Source organism: Oryx dammah, unplaced genomic scaffold (assembly GCF_014754425.2).
Source record: "Oryx dammah isolate SB20612 unplaced genomic scaffold, SCBI_Odam_1.1 HiC_scaffold_10, whole genome shotgun sequence".
NCBI lineage: Eukaryota > Metazoa > Chordata > Mammalia > Artiodactyla > Bovidae > Oryx > Oryx dammah.
Window position 1 is genome coordinate 10,681,182 of NW_024070194.1, and position 17,347 is coordinate 10,698,528.

The following is a 17,347-nucleotide window of genomic DNA, read 5'->3' on the forward strand; positions in this document are numbered from 1 at the left end:
CCAAGTCCCCAAGACGGGCGGAGAGTGAGAAGGGGGCGGGGCGCGTGCCTGGGTGACGCAGGCGCAGTGCGACTTTGGAGGCGCTGATCGTCCCTCCGCGGATTTGGATCCGGGTCAGTCAGGCGCCGTGATCGGGGAGAGACGTTCTAAACTGACCGAACTGGCTTACCGGAGCGCCCCTGCTGCGAGAAGGTGAGTACCCTGACGTGACGCGGACGCGCCGCGTCACCGCGTCTGGGCCTCCTGGCCGGGCCTGGCCACCGGCGGCTTCCTCTGGCCCTCCCGCCTCACGTCGAGCCGCGTCGCCCGCCGGCGCTGGCCGCCTGGGCCGGGCCGTCCGGGCCGGGCCTGCGCCTTTCCGCGCCCCCTCGGCCACTGCGGCCTGGCCCTGCCAGAGGCTCTTCTCTCTCGCCCCTTCCCGCCTCCGCGGCCCCCGCGCCGTGCCTCCGCCCTCTCCCTTCGGTCCACAGCTTCCCCTTTTCGCCCTCCTCGGCCGCCCTTTGCCCCTTCCCGCCCTTTCCCGCTGGTTCTCGAGCCCCAGTCTCGTAGGCTGCCTCTTCGGCTCTGTTCCCGCCTCCTTCTGGATCCCTCACTCCTTTGGCCCGACGCAGGCCTCTCATCCTGGCCGGAGGAGTATTCTCAAGGGGAAACTTTGCAGCCGGAGAGCCCGGGCGGGTTCGGGCGCCGGACACATCCCCACTTCCCGAACCCCCCCAGGCCCTGACCTTTTCCCCACCCCATCTTGTTTAACCGCGACCGACCCAGTTTCTGGGTGAAAAGAATTAACATTGTGCTGTATCTAGCACCGAGGGTGTAGAAGTTGAGTGGGTAGAGAGACGTGAACGTGTTTTGTCTCCGGGGCCGATTGTTGCAACTTCGTCTTGTTTGCGTCTTCCAGAGTTGCTGGACAGGATTTTCTTTTCCCGGACTCCATGCTTCCTGCTGGGCTGGGAAATTTTCTAAAAGCTTTATTTAACATTGTGATGACACGCTTACGCGCGGATCCTTTATTGATCGTTCTCAGGTCTTTTCAGGGTCCGGAAAATTTGGACCTAGGCTTGTGGTTGTTAAGTGGGCTTGGTTAAAATTGCAAGATATAAATAATATTGTGAGACTTACTCTTCGTTTAAAGTCAGAGAAAAGTCAGGAATTTGCCCTTTTGATGGAGGACCTTAGAAGAATTTTGTGTTTTTGTTTTGTTTTGTTTTTTGAAAGGTTAAGGGAAACTCCAAATCCCCGTGTGATTTGACTTAAAGTAACTTTAAAAGTTTGACCTTTGCGAGGATTGTTCAATTTCAAGAAGATAGTGCAGTAAAAATCGGCAAGAACTTCTCCCACAAACCTAATGAAGATAAATCAAGTGTAAGATCCCCGGAGTTGGTTGTGCAGCTCTTGATTTGAGTGAATGGGAAGAGGGAGGAGCATGGTAAAGCCTTTTAAAGTTACAAACACGCTACTATTTAGCTGTTAAGGTCATACCTGAGATTCACCTTTGCTCTGGGTTAATTTAACTGAGGGAAAAGATGAGTAATCAAAATGCTCGAAGTCTGAAAATAGTTTAGAGGGAACTTTATTCCTAGAGTTTTAGTTGGTAGCCAGTCTTATTATGGCCTGTTTTGGTTTGTAAATGATGGAGCTTTTAGTGTGTCAGTAAGAATGTTAGTGGAGTTTGTATTAACATCTGGAGGTCATTTACAGTATATTAAATTAGCCCTGTATAATTAAAAGTTCTATATCTGAGTGCACAACATCTTAGCACAGTGTTAGGGCAGGAATGGGGTTCATAGTCCTGGGTTCACACTTACATGCCTAAGCATCCAGACTAGTGCTAAAAGCACATTGTAGGGATTCTGTCAATATTTGTGTAAGGAATGGATTTCTGCCTGTAGAATTCAGCAGTGCATATGTAGATGTGATGTGTGCTGATTTCTAGAGAGGCCCGAAGAGGGATTATGTGGGGTCCAGAGGAGTGGGGAGACTGGCTCATATGATGTTCCTCTGTGAGGGCCAGTGTTTGACTGGTCATTAAGTAATTGAGGAAAACTAATAAAAACTATTTTAGTTCTGCCAGCAGGAGGAATTTGTTTACAGCCTACAGATGGCACCGTTTTAGATGCTGTGGAGCTTCAAAAATAAGAGAATATCTGACCTTTGGTCACCCCTCTCCCCAGGTATAGATATACATATATACAGGATGTTATTGTGTATCTGGGAGAGGATCCTCCTGTAAATCCAGAACTGAATTAGTAGCTGGTGAAGTACGGAATTGATACCGTTTCTTCACAGTGACGTACTCGTTAAATAAACCAGCAAAATATATGTGGGGAGTGTATTTCAATATTTTGTTTTAAGAAGTTGAGGTGAAAACTGGATAAATTCTTTTGAGACTGTTTTCAGTGTTCTCAGAGAAGTCTGCCTAAAATACCTTCTACACATAAATAAAACTATTGATTCCTTGCTTCCTAATTCTGTCTCTGGTACTGCGTAGTTACATTATCAAACATATTATGACACTCTGACCTTTAGAATATTAGAGGTCTCACAATAACATCAAACCCACCCCTGAGAAATGAGCAGATATAGAATCAAAGAGGCTCCAAGGATCCAGGCACTGCTGACTGGGAGAGTGCCCAAGGCGGGTTGGGGGTGGGGGGGTGGGGTAGCGGGGTAGAAATAGAGAAGGTGAAGTGAATGCTTAAAAAATTCCTCATTTTATTATTTTTTTGTTTTACTTTTTTCTTTATGATTTCCAGTAATATGTTTATAGAAACTGTTTTCATTCTGGATTTGGTATCAGGAAATTTTTTATCCTAAAAGTAAAAAAAATGGAGTGATTAGAGTCAACTTCTCTATTGTATCTCTTGTTGTTTTGGTTGGTCTGCCTCCCCCCCCCCCCCCCCCCCCCCCCCGCTTTTTGGTTTAAATATAAAAATCAGGGTGGGGGAAATGGAGAACTTTGGTTAATCAAGCTAGTTGATTAGGTAGAGATCATTTAAAGGCGTATCTGTAGAACAATTTCAGTTTTTTCCTTTACTTCCTATCTCTTTAGCTACATTTAAGATTTTGAGTTACAAGTATAGTTCATCTATCTTTGTGAGAAAGTATTAGAAGCTAAAGAAAGCAAAGGTGTCAACCTTATAGATAGTGTGTGGAGTAGTCAGTATCATTGAAACATGTTCGTAGTCCTGCCTTGACAGTGGTAACAGCATGATACCTATCTGTGTGATTATTAACACGAGTATAAATACTGATGTCTGCATCAGGATTGCTTTAGAAAAACACTGTCATGTGTCATGTAGTTATTCTTCTCTGAAATGTTTAGCATTAGATGAGACAAATACTCAACAGCGGGTTTTTTTGTTGGTTAAAAATTTTTGCTGAAGTATATATAGTTGATTTACAATATTGTATTAGTTTCAAGTACACAGGAAAGTGAACGTTTGCATATACATATATACACTTTTTAAGAGTAGTGTTTTAAAGATCAGAGTCTTGGAGGCTAAGCTTTTCCCTTTTATTTCCAATGCAATGATCATCTTTTCTGTAGGTTTCTAGACTTCTACAACTGGAGGGATTTCCCTTCCTGTTAAAAAGTATACTGAAACACAGATTTTAGGTAATGTGATCTAATTTCCAAAACTGTGAAACAGGATGATGTTGGGATCAAGTATTTGGATGGTTTAAATACCATTGTAATAAACACGTTTTCTGTATCATTTCATTTGTCTCCTCTTAAGAAATAACACCTGCGGTTTCCTAATCATTGAAACTTCCTTTTAGAAATAGAAATTTGCACTTTATCCTACTAAGAAGCAATGGTAGTATCAGGAATATAGATTTTAACCTGTTTTCACTTTGCTCATTTAATTTTTCTTTTTTTTTTTTTAGTATTAACGGGAACATCTATAGTAGTGTAAAAAGTTTCACAATGAAATCGGAAGCCAAGGATGGAGAGGAGGAGAGTCTACAAACTGCTTTCAAGAAACTAAGAGTGGATGCATCAGGGTAATTAAATATGAAGTATATTATTGGGGAATTGTTTACTAGATTTAAATAGACATTTCCTCAAGGGAGCTCTTTCTATTCTAAAGTTTCTTTTTATTTGTAGGAAGTATAAATGTTAATAGTGTGATATTTTACCAAATTCTGTATAACATTGTTATAAAAGAAACTCTTCTGTTAAATTTTGAGAAGTAGCTGCTCATTTGTATTCCAAGGTTGGGAATTATCCTTAACTTTGGTAGAGTACCGCTTTCCCTGTCCCCTGCCTCTTTTTAATCACACATTAGCAGTCAGTGTCCCATCGGAGAGTCCCTCCTACACCTCTAGGGAATCACAGTATTTTTCACTGAAAGTGAGTTGGTTCAATAGGAATCTCTGCAGACATTGTCAATTTCATGGGCTCTGATCGCTGAGCCTATCACTATGGAAACCTCTATTCATTAGGGTTCTGTCACTGAGATCAATAGTCTTGGACCCTTTGGCCAAACTAATTAGAGCACCTGCAGACCAGCTGCTGTCTGAATGTTAATATTTCACCCTTTGCAAAATGTTCTATGCAGGACTCTTTTCATCCCCATTCTTTGCCTCAGGCCAGAAGATAATCTTAAATTTTAATGGATATAACAATATTTCATTTCATGAACGGAAACCCAACACTCAGCAAGGAGCAATAATGACTGTTAAAATTTATTACTCATTTTACTGTGCCCTCAATACTGACTGAAGTACTCTGTACATATCATCTAATTCTCACTACCAACTTAGAATATAGACAGTACAGAGTATACTATATAGTTTACAGAGGAGCTACAGATGAATTGTCTTGTAAAAGGTCACATTGGTAAGACGTGGTAGAGCCAGAATCTGAACCCAGATAATTTTTCTCCAGAACCTCTGCTCTTAACCATTCCTTTTTATGGTACCTTGAAGACAATGTGAAGAAACACATTCAGTACCTGGTGCGTAGTATCTTCTAGTGATTTTGCCAATATGGTCATCTTGCCATTAGAATTGATTAGTACTTGCTATTTTGGGAAGCAGAAACAAGGCAGAGAAACACATAGTTTCAGACTCTAGTCACAGTGTAATTTTCTGTGATTTCTGGTATAGACATGCAATTTTTTAATCAGGAAAATACTTACAAATGCACAGGTATATGTAAGTCCCTTAGTGTATAAATTCGCTTAACTGTTGATACACAGACTTCTTTCCTGGTATTTTTGTTGGAACTTAAAATTAAGCTATTTCTGTGCCCCTAAAAATTACTTGGAATGTAAAATCTTTCAAAATACTCTGTACAGTTTATGGTCCGATATTATGTATTTGTAGCTTGCAATCTACTGTGTGTAAAATTGTAAAGAGAAGGAGCAGTGGAGAACATTTCAGAAAACCAAGTAAGAGTACAAGGGGTGAGTCATTACTGTGACTAAGCAGAATAAGACTTGTATAGAGTATCCTACAGCTCTAGTTGGTTGTTTCGAATTGTTGCTGACTTACAAATGGAACATGTGAGGGAATGACTCATAAACTAACCAAGCCTTGCCAAGGAATTTAGCATGATCCTGTTGAACGGGTTTTGGTTCCTAATGGTATTTGTCTTATCAGGACAGACTATATATTTAATTGCAAAACAATATAGTTCTTTTTTTCAGTATATATATATATATATATAGCATAATACATGTTTATTTATAAATATAAAATGGATAAAAAAGTAAAAATCACAACTTACCATTACCACTGTTAGTATCTAAATCATCTGTAATTTCACTGTTTTTACACAGTTGAAATCATAATATATGTACAGGTATCTGTTTTCCCTTAATATTATAAGCATTCTCGCATGTCATTAAAAGTTCTTTGTACACTTAATTTTTAATAAATTCCTAATATCCCATTGTGTACTGAACAACACTAATTTTATATAGTATGGTATTTTCTGTCATTCGACATTTAGTTATTGCCAGCTTTTAAGTTCTGTTTCAGTGAGTGAGCATCTTGTTACTTAGTAGACTGTCTCTTCCTATAGGATACTGCAGTGCTACAGCACGTATAGGAGGAGCCCTGTGTACGTGTGTGTGTGTCTATTGAAAAGGTCCAGAAGAATTTGATGTTAAATGTTAATGTTGATCTCTGGATTGTGAAATTAGAGTTGATTCTTTTCTCTTTTAAATTTTTTCATCTTCTTTACTGAGAACCCACGTTACTTGTATAGTTTTAAACTGCAGAGGTTTAACTGAGTAATATTTCAGGTTTATTGGTTGTAAAAATCAGAATATTTTTGTGTAAGTTGTATACTATTTGAAAAAGGATGCATTTAGCTTGTCTCCCAAAGTTAGATTGAGTCTCCTGAAGTTTATCCTCCTGCACTTGGTTTCCCCAGTTCTGGTTTGCCCACATAAAATAAGTGCTCAGTGCCATTAGCACTCTCCCTGGACATAAGGCCTGATCTGCCCCAGATAAACAGTCTATTTATATCCCACTGCTGGTTATACTTAAGAATCATTCTTTAGCTTACGATTTTGGAACTGTGAGCTCTTAGGGATCCTCCAAATTTGGTTTTGGAGGACAGTTTACAGTAAAAGCTGAGCAATTCTTGAGAAAGGCAAACTGAAAAGGCAATAAAGGTATTAACACAAGTTGCATTTGGGTTGGTGAGAGCAGTGTGTTCTTGCATGGTTTTCTAAGCAGTAAACTGTTCTTGTCTTCAGGTCCATAGCATCTCTGTCTGTTGGAGAAGGCACAAGTGTCAGAGCGTCAGTCAGAGCAGCAGCAGAGGATACCAAACCTAAGACCGCATGTGCATCTAAAGACAGTTGGCATGGGTAAGAACTTCTCACTGCAGATGGTTTTTATCCCAACACCTTAACGTATTACTGGATTTTCTTTCCTGAGAATTCAAAAGAGAATGTCTTATGATACAGAGCCCAAGATGCACCAGTTAAAGAAGAGCCTTCTTGTGAATTTGCTGAGACTTGCTGTCTGGCCTGGTTTGTTGTCAGTTTTTATAAATGTTCTGTGTGTGTTTGAGAAGAATGGCTCTCCTCTAATCATTCTTAGGTTTTATAAATGTCCATTAAAGTAAGCTTTTAAATGTCTTATTTATAGGATCTTTTTTCAAATAGTTTTGTTGTCGTTGTTAGCTTGGCCTATTAATAATTGAGGGGTTTGTTGAAGTCTCCCCCAGTGGAGTACATTTGTTTGTTTTCTCTGTAAGTTCTATATTTTTGCTTTATCGTTTTGAAGCTGTTTTGTTTATAGCCTAGGTTCATGCCAGTTTAGAATGTTTTCTTCCTGATAAATTCAGACTTTTACTGTCTGACCTTCTTAATCCCCCATAATGGCTTTGTCATAAAGTCTGTTTTGTCTGGAATTAATAAAACTAATACAGTTGTCTTTTAGTATTTGCCTAGTGTATCTTTTTCTATTATATTTTTAACTGTTTTGTGTTTCAGAATTTTGGGTGTGTCTGATACAAATATGTATGGCTTATTTCATTTTACTCAGTCTGATAATCTTTTTTTTAAACTTACATTTATTTTGATTATTGATATATTTGGATTTGTTCTGCTCTTTTATGCTGTTTGTCCTGCTTTTTCTTTTTTATTTCTTTTATTCCCACCTTCCCTCTCCTCCCCATTTAAAAAATTGTTTGAAATATGTTTGTTTTTCTCCATACCAGTTTTCCTTTCATTGGTTTGGAAATTCCATACCTTGTTTCTCTTTGCCTTCCTCCTCAGAACTGTTTTGCTCCAGTCTCCTTCCACGATGTGATGGCCCGTCCTTCAGTTCTGTCACTTATTCTTTGTCTCACCAGTTCAGTTTTATTGACCCTACTTCATTTTATTTATGTTAGAGAGTGTGTGTTTAGATTCATCTCATGTAAACTTTCTTTACTCTCACCATTGTAGCATCAGAGCTTCCGTATAGGATCATTCTCTTCCTAAAGAAGTCTGTTATTTAGTTTAAAAGCGGGGGGCGGTGGGGGGAGGCTCTCTGTTAGTTGTCCTTATAGAATGTTTCTCTGAAAATGTCTTTACTTCATCCTTTTTCTTGAAAGCTATACCTGATTTAGTATACCTGAAATCATGGTCCTAGTTAACAGTTATTTTCTCTTAGCACTTGAAGGTATTGTCTTCTGGCTTCCATGTTGTTGAAAAGCCTACTTTCAGACTTATTTTTCTTCTTTTGGCAATAATCCATCTAGTCTCTAGCTGCTTTTAAGATGTTCCTGTTGTTTTTGGTATTCTCCAATTAGTTGTCCTGCTTGTTTGCTGGTTTGTAGATTCTCTGCATCAATTCAGAAAATTGCTCGGCCATTATCTCTTTGAAATTTGCTTGGCAATTTTGAACCTTTTTCTCTTTGCACAATTCTTATTAAATAGTTTTTATAAAAATTACATACTGTGCCTGATAATTCCCACTATCTGAAAACTTGAGAGTGTCTAAATCTATTTTTCAGCTGTTTCCAGTGATAGAAATGAATTCTAAATCTGTCATTCTGTTGAACGAGTGACTATTTGTAGCATTCGGGGGGGGGCCCGCACTGCGGTGGTACTGAAACTGCCTTGTTCAGAGCACGGAGCCCAGCATTGAGGTTTTTCTAAGTTGTCTGTGCAGGGTGCTTCCCCAAACCACTGGTCAGAGGTTCCTAAGCCAACAGTTGGGACAGGGCAGACAGGTCTACTGCACCAAATGTTTGGTCTGAGAAACATGACTTAAAACTACCTTTAACCTGTCCTGTAGTAAGGGGGTGTTGGAGTTTTTGAGATGCACAGACTCAGGCAGCTTGACAGTGGAGGTGGGCACACGTCTTTGGGGAGAACTTATTTCCACTCATTCACCAGAGAGGTGGCAATTTCCCAACCATTTTAAAAGATCTCTTTAGAAGAACTCTGTATCCCAATATCCTCTTGTGTGTTTTTTCCTCTTAGGTCTACAAGGAAGTCTTCACGAGGAGCAGTGAGAACCCAGCGTCGCCGCCGTTCCAAGTCTCCTGTCCTTCATCCTCCAAAGTTCATACATTGCAGTACAATAGCTTCTTCCAGCAGCCAGCTCAAGCACAAAAGCCAGACTGACTCCCCTGATGGCAGCAGTGGGCTGGGAATTTCAACCCCTAAAGAGTTCAATGCAGGAGAATGCTCATCTTCTCTCGATACTAATCACACAGGGGCGGTTGCTGAGCCTTTGAGAACTTCGGTTCCAAGGCTCCCATCAGAGAGTAAGGAGGAAGATTCCTCTGATGCTCCCCAAGTCTCCCAAGCAAGTCTCCAGGCCAGTGATCTCTCTGACTTTCAATCGGTTTCCAAGCTAAACCTGGGCAAGCCATGTGCATGCATAGGCAAGGAGTGCCAGTGTAAGAGGTGGCATGACATGGAGGTATATTCCTTTTCAGGCCTGCAGAATGTCCCTCCCTTGGCCCCAGAACGAAGATCCACACTTGAGGACTACTCTCAGTCACTTCACACGAGAACTCTGTCTGGCTCTCCCCGTTCCTGTTCTGAGCAGGCTCGCGTCTACGTGGATGACGTGACCATTGAGGACCTGTCGGGCTACATGGAATATTACTTGTATATTCCCAAGAAAATGTCCCACATGGCAGAAATGATGTACACCTGAGAGCAAGAAGCTCCTTACTATGCTTTAACCAATGAAGGGTTGTCAGAGAGTTAGTTAACAGCAGACCTTGCAGCTACTTTGTGTGAGAAGACATCTCCTGCTCACTGTGCTTGCAATAAAAACTTTTCTTGGCATCTCAGTCAGTTAATGTTCGTTCTTTAAACTTAACTTTCTGAGTTCTTACATACCCACCAAAGTGAGCAGATCATTTGGAAATGTCCCTGGGGGATGAACAAATGGTCATTGCTTGACTGGTAGCAGCGGGTTTATGGTGAAAGCCTTTGAAAAAACAGTGCATTTTTCAGATGTGTGTGAAGATTTGGGTGCCAAGGAAGATGAAATGTGGTTTTATAACTGGACCGAACGTTTGTCATGCTGTAGTTGCCAGCCCAGCGGTATTGGAAGTTACATGACAGGTTTAAACCATCTCTGATTTATGTAAGATTTATTGTGTCTTTAAAGGTTTCCTATGTTATTGTTAAGCCAGAGATCTAAGGTTTAGATTCAATATAAATAAACTGGCTGGCCTGCCCTATATTGTTTGAGAGAATCATTAACCATCACTAAGCAAACCCCTACTGGTGCTCTTTGCCCTGAGACACGTCACATAGGTTTCTTAAGTGAGAAGCAGCTTGGAGTGGGCTGCTGCTTTGCAGGAGAGGGGTGTGATGTTGGACACTGCCATGTATCTGCTCCATCTCTGGCATTCTGGTATATATGGCATGTTCAGTCACTTGCAGTATAGATCTCATACCTCAGTTTGAAATGTTCTGGATGGATAATATCTCTTTGTACTGCCCTCCCACCCCAGCAGGCCCCAAAGAGAATTTTATCCATGCTGTGTCCTGTAATAAAGGCCAACCAGGCCACAGCTCCCTCCAAAGTTTCGTACAAAAGTCTGTCCACATTTTCCACTGGAGGAAGAACCCTCTTTTTTTCTGGGTGGTTCCAAAGTGAATTTGACATGCTGCCATATAAGGCAAGAATACTGGTTTGCCATTTTCTAATTGAATCTATCCAATGAATATACTCCAGTATTCACTGGAAGGACTGATGCTGAAGCTGAAACTCCAATACTTTGGCCACCTGATGATAAAAAACTGACTCATTGGAAAAGACCCTGAGGCTGGGAAAGATCAAAGGCAGGAGGAGAGAAGGGGACGACAGAGGATGACATGGTTGGATGGCATCACCAACTCGATGGACATGAGTTTGAGCAAGCCCCAGGAGTTGGTGATGGGACAGGGACGCTTGGCCTGCTGCAGTCCACGGGGTCGCAAACAGTTGGACGCGACTGAACTGAACTGAACTGAATCTAGGCCATTAGCGCTTCCCGTTTTAAAGGCACCTATGGCCCCTCCCCCACCTACTCCCCAACTTACACAGCTAGTGTTTTGCTTTTCCTTTTTTACTAGAAAGAAGTGGAGCAAATTGAGCTGAACATGTTACTTGAATTAAAATAATTCCTAAGTCTGTTAAGTCTTTTAAGGTTTTAGTTTGCTTTTCAAAGCAGCAGTCCAATTATTTATTCTGTATATTAACAGTCACAGGAGAAGGGTAAGTGATGCCTGCTTTTTACTCAGAGTTGTTAGGAGGAGCGTCAGAACTGAAAAGGACCAAGTTCCAATGGCTGAGTAACCTGTTGGAGAAATCTACACTTAGACAAAAGCTTGGGAACTCTGGATTTGCAGGAATGAGTTGTAAGATTTACATCTTAGTCAGAATCTTCCTTTAAATGTGAATCTTGGAAGTCCAAGATCACTCCACCAAACCCAGTTGGGCCAGCTTTAATATGTGTCCCTAATTAGAATAGTCGACCATTTGTGAGTCCAACTTGTGGGACCAATGTTTGTCAGATGCATCCTGGAAAACAGATTCAAATTGTGCTTTGAGGGATTTTTACTCTGATGTTTTGGAAAGTAGCATCCTGATGTGTAACTTCATTGAACATTCATTCAACAAATCTTCACTGAGTGCTGTCAACACAGTCATGCGATACCAGGTGCTGGGAATAGGGCATCATCATATCCTTGGAGAAAATGCTACGGAGAGAGGAGGATTAGGAGACAGCAAGGGCTAGGGCAGGGGGAGGAGTTGCTGTTTCATTTGGGGTAGTCAGAGAAGCTTCTGTGACGAGGTGGCATTTGAGCTGAGACCTGAAGATAACGAGAGTGAGCCATGTGGATATTTGGGGGAAGAGCATTCCTGGCAGCATTCCTTGAAGCAGGCGAGGTCACAGAAGCATGGGTCACGGGCAGATCATGGAGACCCTCCTGGGCCGTTTTAAAGGCTTTGGTTTGTGAGGAGACAGGGAGCCTTTGAGGGGGTCTGGGGGACAGGAGAGACATCAGACTTGTCTTTTATAAAGAGCACTGGCTGCTCTGTAGACTAAGAGGGGAGCTAGGAAAAGGAAAGGAAGGAGGCAGTCAGGAGGCCACTGCAGTGAATCAGACAATGGTTTCAAGTGGCTCAGACCCTTAGCGGTGCAGGAGAGAAGACCTGTTCTGGAATTATTTTGAAGGTCGAGCTAAAGGGATTTGCTAATGGATATAAGGTGTGATGGATATAAGGATATGGGCTTCTCGGGGTGCTCGTGGTAAAGAGTGAGTGAGTGAAAGTCGCTCAGTCATGTCCGACTCTGCGACCCCCTTGTCTGTAGCCCGCCAGGCTCCTCTGTCCATGGGGGTTCTCCAGGCAAGAATACTGGAGTGGGTTGCCATTGCCTTCTCCAGGGGATCTTCCCGACCCAGAATTGAACTCAGGTCTCCCGCATTGCAGGCGGACCCTTTACCATCTGAGCCACCAGGGAAGTTCAGTGGTAAGGAACCCACCTGCTAATGCAGGAGACATAAGAGGCATGGGTTTGACCCCTAAGTCAGGAAGATCCCCTGGAGGAGGGCATGGCAACCCATTCCAGTATTCTTGTCTGGAGAATCCCATGGACAGAAGCGCCTGGCAGACTTCAGTCCATAGGGTCTCAAAGAGTCAGACATGATGAAGCAGTTTAGCATGTGTGCACATAAGGTGTGAGAGAAGGATTGAAATTAAGGATGATTCCCAAGGTTTAATACGGTGGGAGTTGGCTGGAGGAGCAAATTTGGGAGGAGACTTTGGGAGTTCGGTTTTGATATCATGTAGAGATACTGAGTCGGTGGTTGGATATGCAACTGAAAATCAGGAGCGGGACAGGCTGGAGATCCAAAGTTAGGAGCCATCAGGGTGTGGGTGTTACTGAAAACTCTGCTGCCAAAAGAGATCACCTAGAGATAAACGTAGATACTTGGTAAGAGGACCAAGCTCTGGGTCATTTCCAAAGTCTAGAGCTCAGGGCAATGAGGAGGAGCCTGCAGAAGACTTGTGTGGCAGCAGCCGATGAGGCAGGACAGAACCGAGAGACAAGCCTTAGGAGTAGAGGGAAAAAGCATCTCAAGACGGGAGTTGTCAGCTGCCAAATAGGAAGGAAAGATGAGGGCACGTAGTTTGTGAGGGTGCTGGGCACAGAAAGATGAGCTGAAGTGCCAGGCAGGCACTTTGGAGGTATTCAGGCTTTTTTTTTTTTTTTGGAAGGAAGATACTCTTTGCTTCAGACAGCTCATAGGTGGGGGAAGGAGTCAGCGTGTCGGAAGGCATGAAACCCAGCCAGATAACTTGTCTGGGGAGGTGAGGCTTCTTTAACTAAGTCTTCGGTGCTGAGAAGGAACGTGAGCCCTGAGTAGATTTCTGTGTGCATTCCTCTCTGTTCTGGATTTTCAGTCCTTCCCCACCTCCCTCCCTCGGAAGCAGTCACGCTAGAGAAATTGAAGAGACAAGGGAAGCAAGTGACTGCACCTTCTGACCGAAGAACAACACTGTGGAGTGAGAAAAACCTGCGAAAAAGAGAGAATGGGATAGCTACCTTTAAAAGCGATTTAAAATTCGTTCCAAGTTTAGTATATACGTTTCAAATGTAGAACTTGGTTTTTCTAAGAAAAATCTGTTGTAATGCACATGTGGCCACAAGGGGTCTCCCTTTCCCTGAAAGTCACTGGTTTAAAAGGCGAGGCAAAGAAGTGATGGCTGGTCAGGTAAGGCCGGTACCAAATTTGGCAAAAAATTGACCGAAACTTCTGGCTGTGCTGCACGGCCTGTGGGATCTTAGTTTCCCGAACAGGGATTGATCTCGGCCCCCCTGCGTTGGAAGCGCAGCATTTTAACTACTGGACTGTCAGAGAAATCCTCACTTAAATTGTCAAGAAATCAGTGTCCCTTTACCAATAATATAATTTATCAGTTTGAAAAGGGGAAAATCACAGGGTAATGTTGAGTAAATACACATTGGGAAGAGTAAGGAGTGCTTCAGTGTTAAGGTACTTAATATTTAAGGGGTAATTCTTCCCTTAGGCTTACCTGGTGGCTCAGAGGTTAAAGCATCTGCCTGGAATGCAAGAAACCCAGGTTCGATCCCCGGGTCAGGAAGATCCCCTGGAGAAGGAAATGGCAACCCACTCCAGTACTCTTGCTTGGAGAATCCCATGGAGGGAGGAGCCTGGTGGGCTACAGTCCATGGGGTCACAAAGAGTCGGACATGACTGAGCGACTTCACTTTCACTTTCTTCCCTTTGGTAATAATTTTATTAAGCATGATAGTGTGAAAAGCAACTTATTTTTTAAAATTTATTTTATTTTATTCAAGTATAGTTGATTTACAACAGTGTGTTAATTTCTGCCATACAGCACGGTGATTCAGTTATACGTACACATGCATTCTTTTTCATATTCTTTTCGTTATGGTCCATCACAGAATATTGAATATAGTTCCCTGTGCTACAGTAGGACCTTGTTGTTTATCCAGTCTATATATAATAGTTTGCATCTGCTAATCTCAAACTCCCACCACATCCCTCCCTCATCCTGCCTGCTACCTTGACAACCATGAGTTTATTCTCTATGTCTATGAGTTTGTTTCTGTTTCATAGATAACTTTATTTTTTGTCATATTTTAGATTCCACACGTAAGTGATATCATATGGTATTTGTCTCTCTCTTTCTGACTTACTTCAGCTCAGTTCAGTTCAGTTCAGTCGCTCAGTTGTGTCCAACTCTTTGCGACCCCATGAATCGCAGCATGCCAGGCCTCCCTGTCTATCACCAGCTCCCGGAGTTCACTCAGACTCATGTCTATCAAGTCGGTGATGCCATCCAGCCATCTCATCCTCTGTCGTCCCCTTCTCCTCCTGCCCCCAATCCCTTCCAGCATCAGGGTCTTTTCCAGTGAGTCAACTCTTTGCATTAGTTGGCCAAGGTATTGGAGTTTCAGCTTTAGCATCATTCCTTCCAATGAACACTCAGGACTGATCTCCTTCAGAATGGACTGGCTGGATCTCCTTGCAGTCCAAGGGACTCTCAAGAGTCTTCCCCAACACCACAGTTCAAAAGCATCAATTCTTTGGCACTCAGCTCTCTTCACAGTCCAACTCTCACGTCTATACATGACTACTGGAAAAACCATAGCTTTGATTAGACGGACCTTTGTTGGCAAAGTAATGTCTCTGATTTTGAATATGCTATCTAGGTTGGTCATAACTTTCCTTCCAAGGAGTAAGTGTCTTTTAATTTCCTGGCTGCAATCACCATCTACAGTGATTTTGGAGCCCCCCAAAATAAAGTCTGACACTGTTTCCACTGTTTCCCCATCTATTTCCCATGAAGTGATGGGACCAGATGCCACTTAGTAAATGATAATTTCTAGGTTCATCAATGTTGCCTCAAATGACATTATTTCATTCTTTTTATGGCTGAATAGTAGTCCCTCGTCGGAGAAGGCAATGGCACCCCACTCCAGTACTCTTGCCTGGAAAATCCTATGGATGGAGGAGCCTGGTTGGCTACAGTCCATGGGGTTGCTAAGAGTCGGATATGACTGAGCGAGTTCACTTTCACTTTTCACTTTCATGCATTGGAGAAGGAAATGGCACCCCACTCCAATACTCTTGCCTGGAGAATCTCAGGGACAGGGGAGCCTGGAGGGCTGCCGTCTATGGGGCCGCACAGAGTCGGACACGACTGCAGTGACTTAGCAGCAGCAGCAGCAGTATTCCCTCATGCATATGTACCACATCTTCTTTATCCATTCATTTGTCAAAGGACATTTAGGTTGTGAAAAGCAACCTATCGTGTGAGGATAATATTAATAATAGCAAACATTTATTAGGTATTTAGTGTCTTCTGAGCCATTTTACAGGCTTCCCCAGGTGGCGCTAGTGGTTAAGAACATGCTTGCCAATGCACGTAGAGGTAACAGACCCAATGCAGACTTCCCTGGGTTGAGAAGATCCCCTGGAGGAGGACACAGCAACCCGCTCCAGTGTTCTTGCCTGGAGAATCCCATGGACAGAGGAGCCTGGTGGGCTATTGTCCATAGGGTCACAAAGAGTCAGGCATGACTGAAGTGACTTAGCATGCATGCACAAGTCTTTTTACACCATTAACTCACTTAATCCTCATCCAGCCATATAAAGTAGATACTATTATCCTTGAAACTGAGAATTCTTGGGAGGGATATTCAAGAGAGAGAGGGGACATATATATACCTATGGCTGACCCATGTTGATATTTGGCGGAAAACAACAAAATTCTGTAAATCAATTATCCCTCAATTAAAAAATAAATAAATTAGAAAAAAAAAACCCTGAGAATCCTTTGAGATAGGTGCTTTTATAGACAAAGAATTTGTGACTTAGAGAAATTAACAATTAGTCCAAAGCCACACAGCTTGTGAGGGCCAGAACTAGGATCTGAACACAAATCTAATTCCATAACTATCTACCCTACACAGTGAAGGCATGGATCTGTACATTATTAAGAAACTGTTTCTTAATTTGAAAACCTACAGTGGTTCTTTACTGGGAATGAGAGTCAGATTTGTCCGAGGAGATTTTAAAAAGAATGCAAGTGCTGGAGCCTCCTCCCAGGACAATCTGGTAGGTTGGGGAGGGGGTGGGATTCCGGAATCTGTTCCCAGTTTTAAGTTCCACAGGTGACTTTTACGTGTACTAGCCGTTGGGAGGAACCACTGTAGGGAGGCGTATGGATGAACAGTTGCTGCACTTGGAACAGCTCTCTAGGACACAGCAGCCAGCCGCCCAGCCTTAGAACAGGATTATGCCACCCAGCCTTAGAACAGGATTATGCCGATTTGCCGGGCATTTAAACTACAAAGGGTATTGAACTCAGAGTCCTCTGGCTTCCAGTTGGAGATGCTCTTTCCTCTCCCCTGGAGAGCAAAGGTGGAAAGAAACACGCGGTTTTCCAGAGTTGGTCAGAAGTGGCAACAGCAGAGTTCTACAGGGGCAGCACTGAGATGGCCTCGGCAGTGAACTGGGCGACCAGGTTGTCAGGCAACCTGCGGGGCAGGGGGCTGGAGTGAGTCAAAACCCAGACGTGACAGTCTTTATCTGCTGCTTTTTGCTGCATGTCTGCTTGGCAAAGAGCTCCGGGGCTGGGTGTTTCTATCTGGGGGTAAAATGTGGGCAGAGAAGGGTTCTTCAAGGCAGGGGACTGTGAAGAAGGAAGGAACCAAGTGGTAATAAGAACCAGGATCAGCTAAGGGTGAAGGGAGAGAGGCTTGTCTATCCATTTGTTAAACAAGGACACATCTTTGGTGGTGACTTGAAGTGGCCTAAGTCATCATGGGTTTCAGAGTATGACAGATACGTTTGAAGTCAGATAATAATAGTTGAATGTTCTC

The 17,347-nt window shown here is 42.7% G+C and overlaps 1 protein-coding gene across 3 annotated transcripts; it reads left to right on the top strand.

Annotated features, from left to right (window-relative positions):
* Nucleotides 1-41: 41 nt before the first annotated feature.
* On the top strand, nt 42-9,760 carry OSER1 (oxidative stress responsive serine rich 1). 3 transcript variants are annotated; one of them, XM_040248955.1, is made up of 5 exons: nt 71-192; nt 2,063-2,171; nt 3,889-4,005; nt 6,714-6,827; nt 8,937-9,760. In XM_040248955.1, the coding sequence occupies exons 3-5, from the start codon at nt 3,929-3,931 to the stop codon at nt 9,619-9,621; spliced, it is 876 nt and encodes a 291-aa protein (XP_040104889.1). In that variant the 5' UTR covers nt 71-192; nt 2,063-2,171; nt 3,889-3,928; the 3' UTR covers nt 9,622-9,760. The 3 variants fall into 3 exon arrangements, with proteins under 3 accessions (XP_040104888.1, XP_040104889.1, XP_040104890.1); XM_040248956.1 differs by lacking the exon at nt 71-192 and adding an exon at nt 291-1,362; XM_040248954.1 differs by lacking the exon at nt 2,063-2,171 and having other exon boundaries at nt 42-192.
* The last annotated feature ends 7,587 nt before the right edge of the window (nt 9,761-17,347 follow it).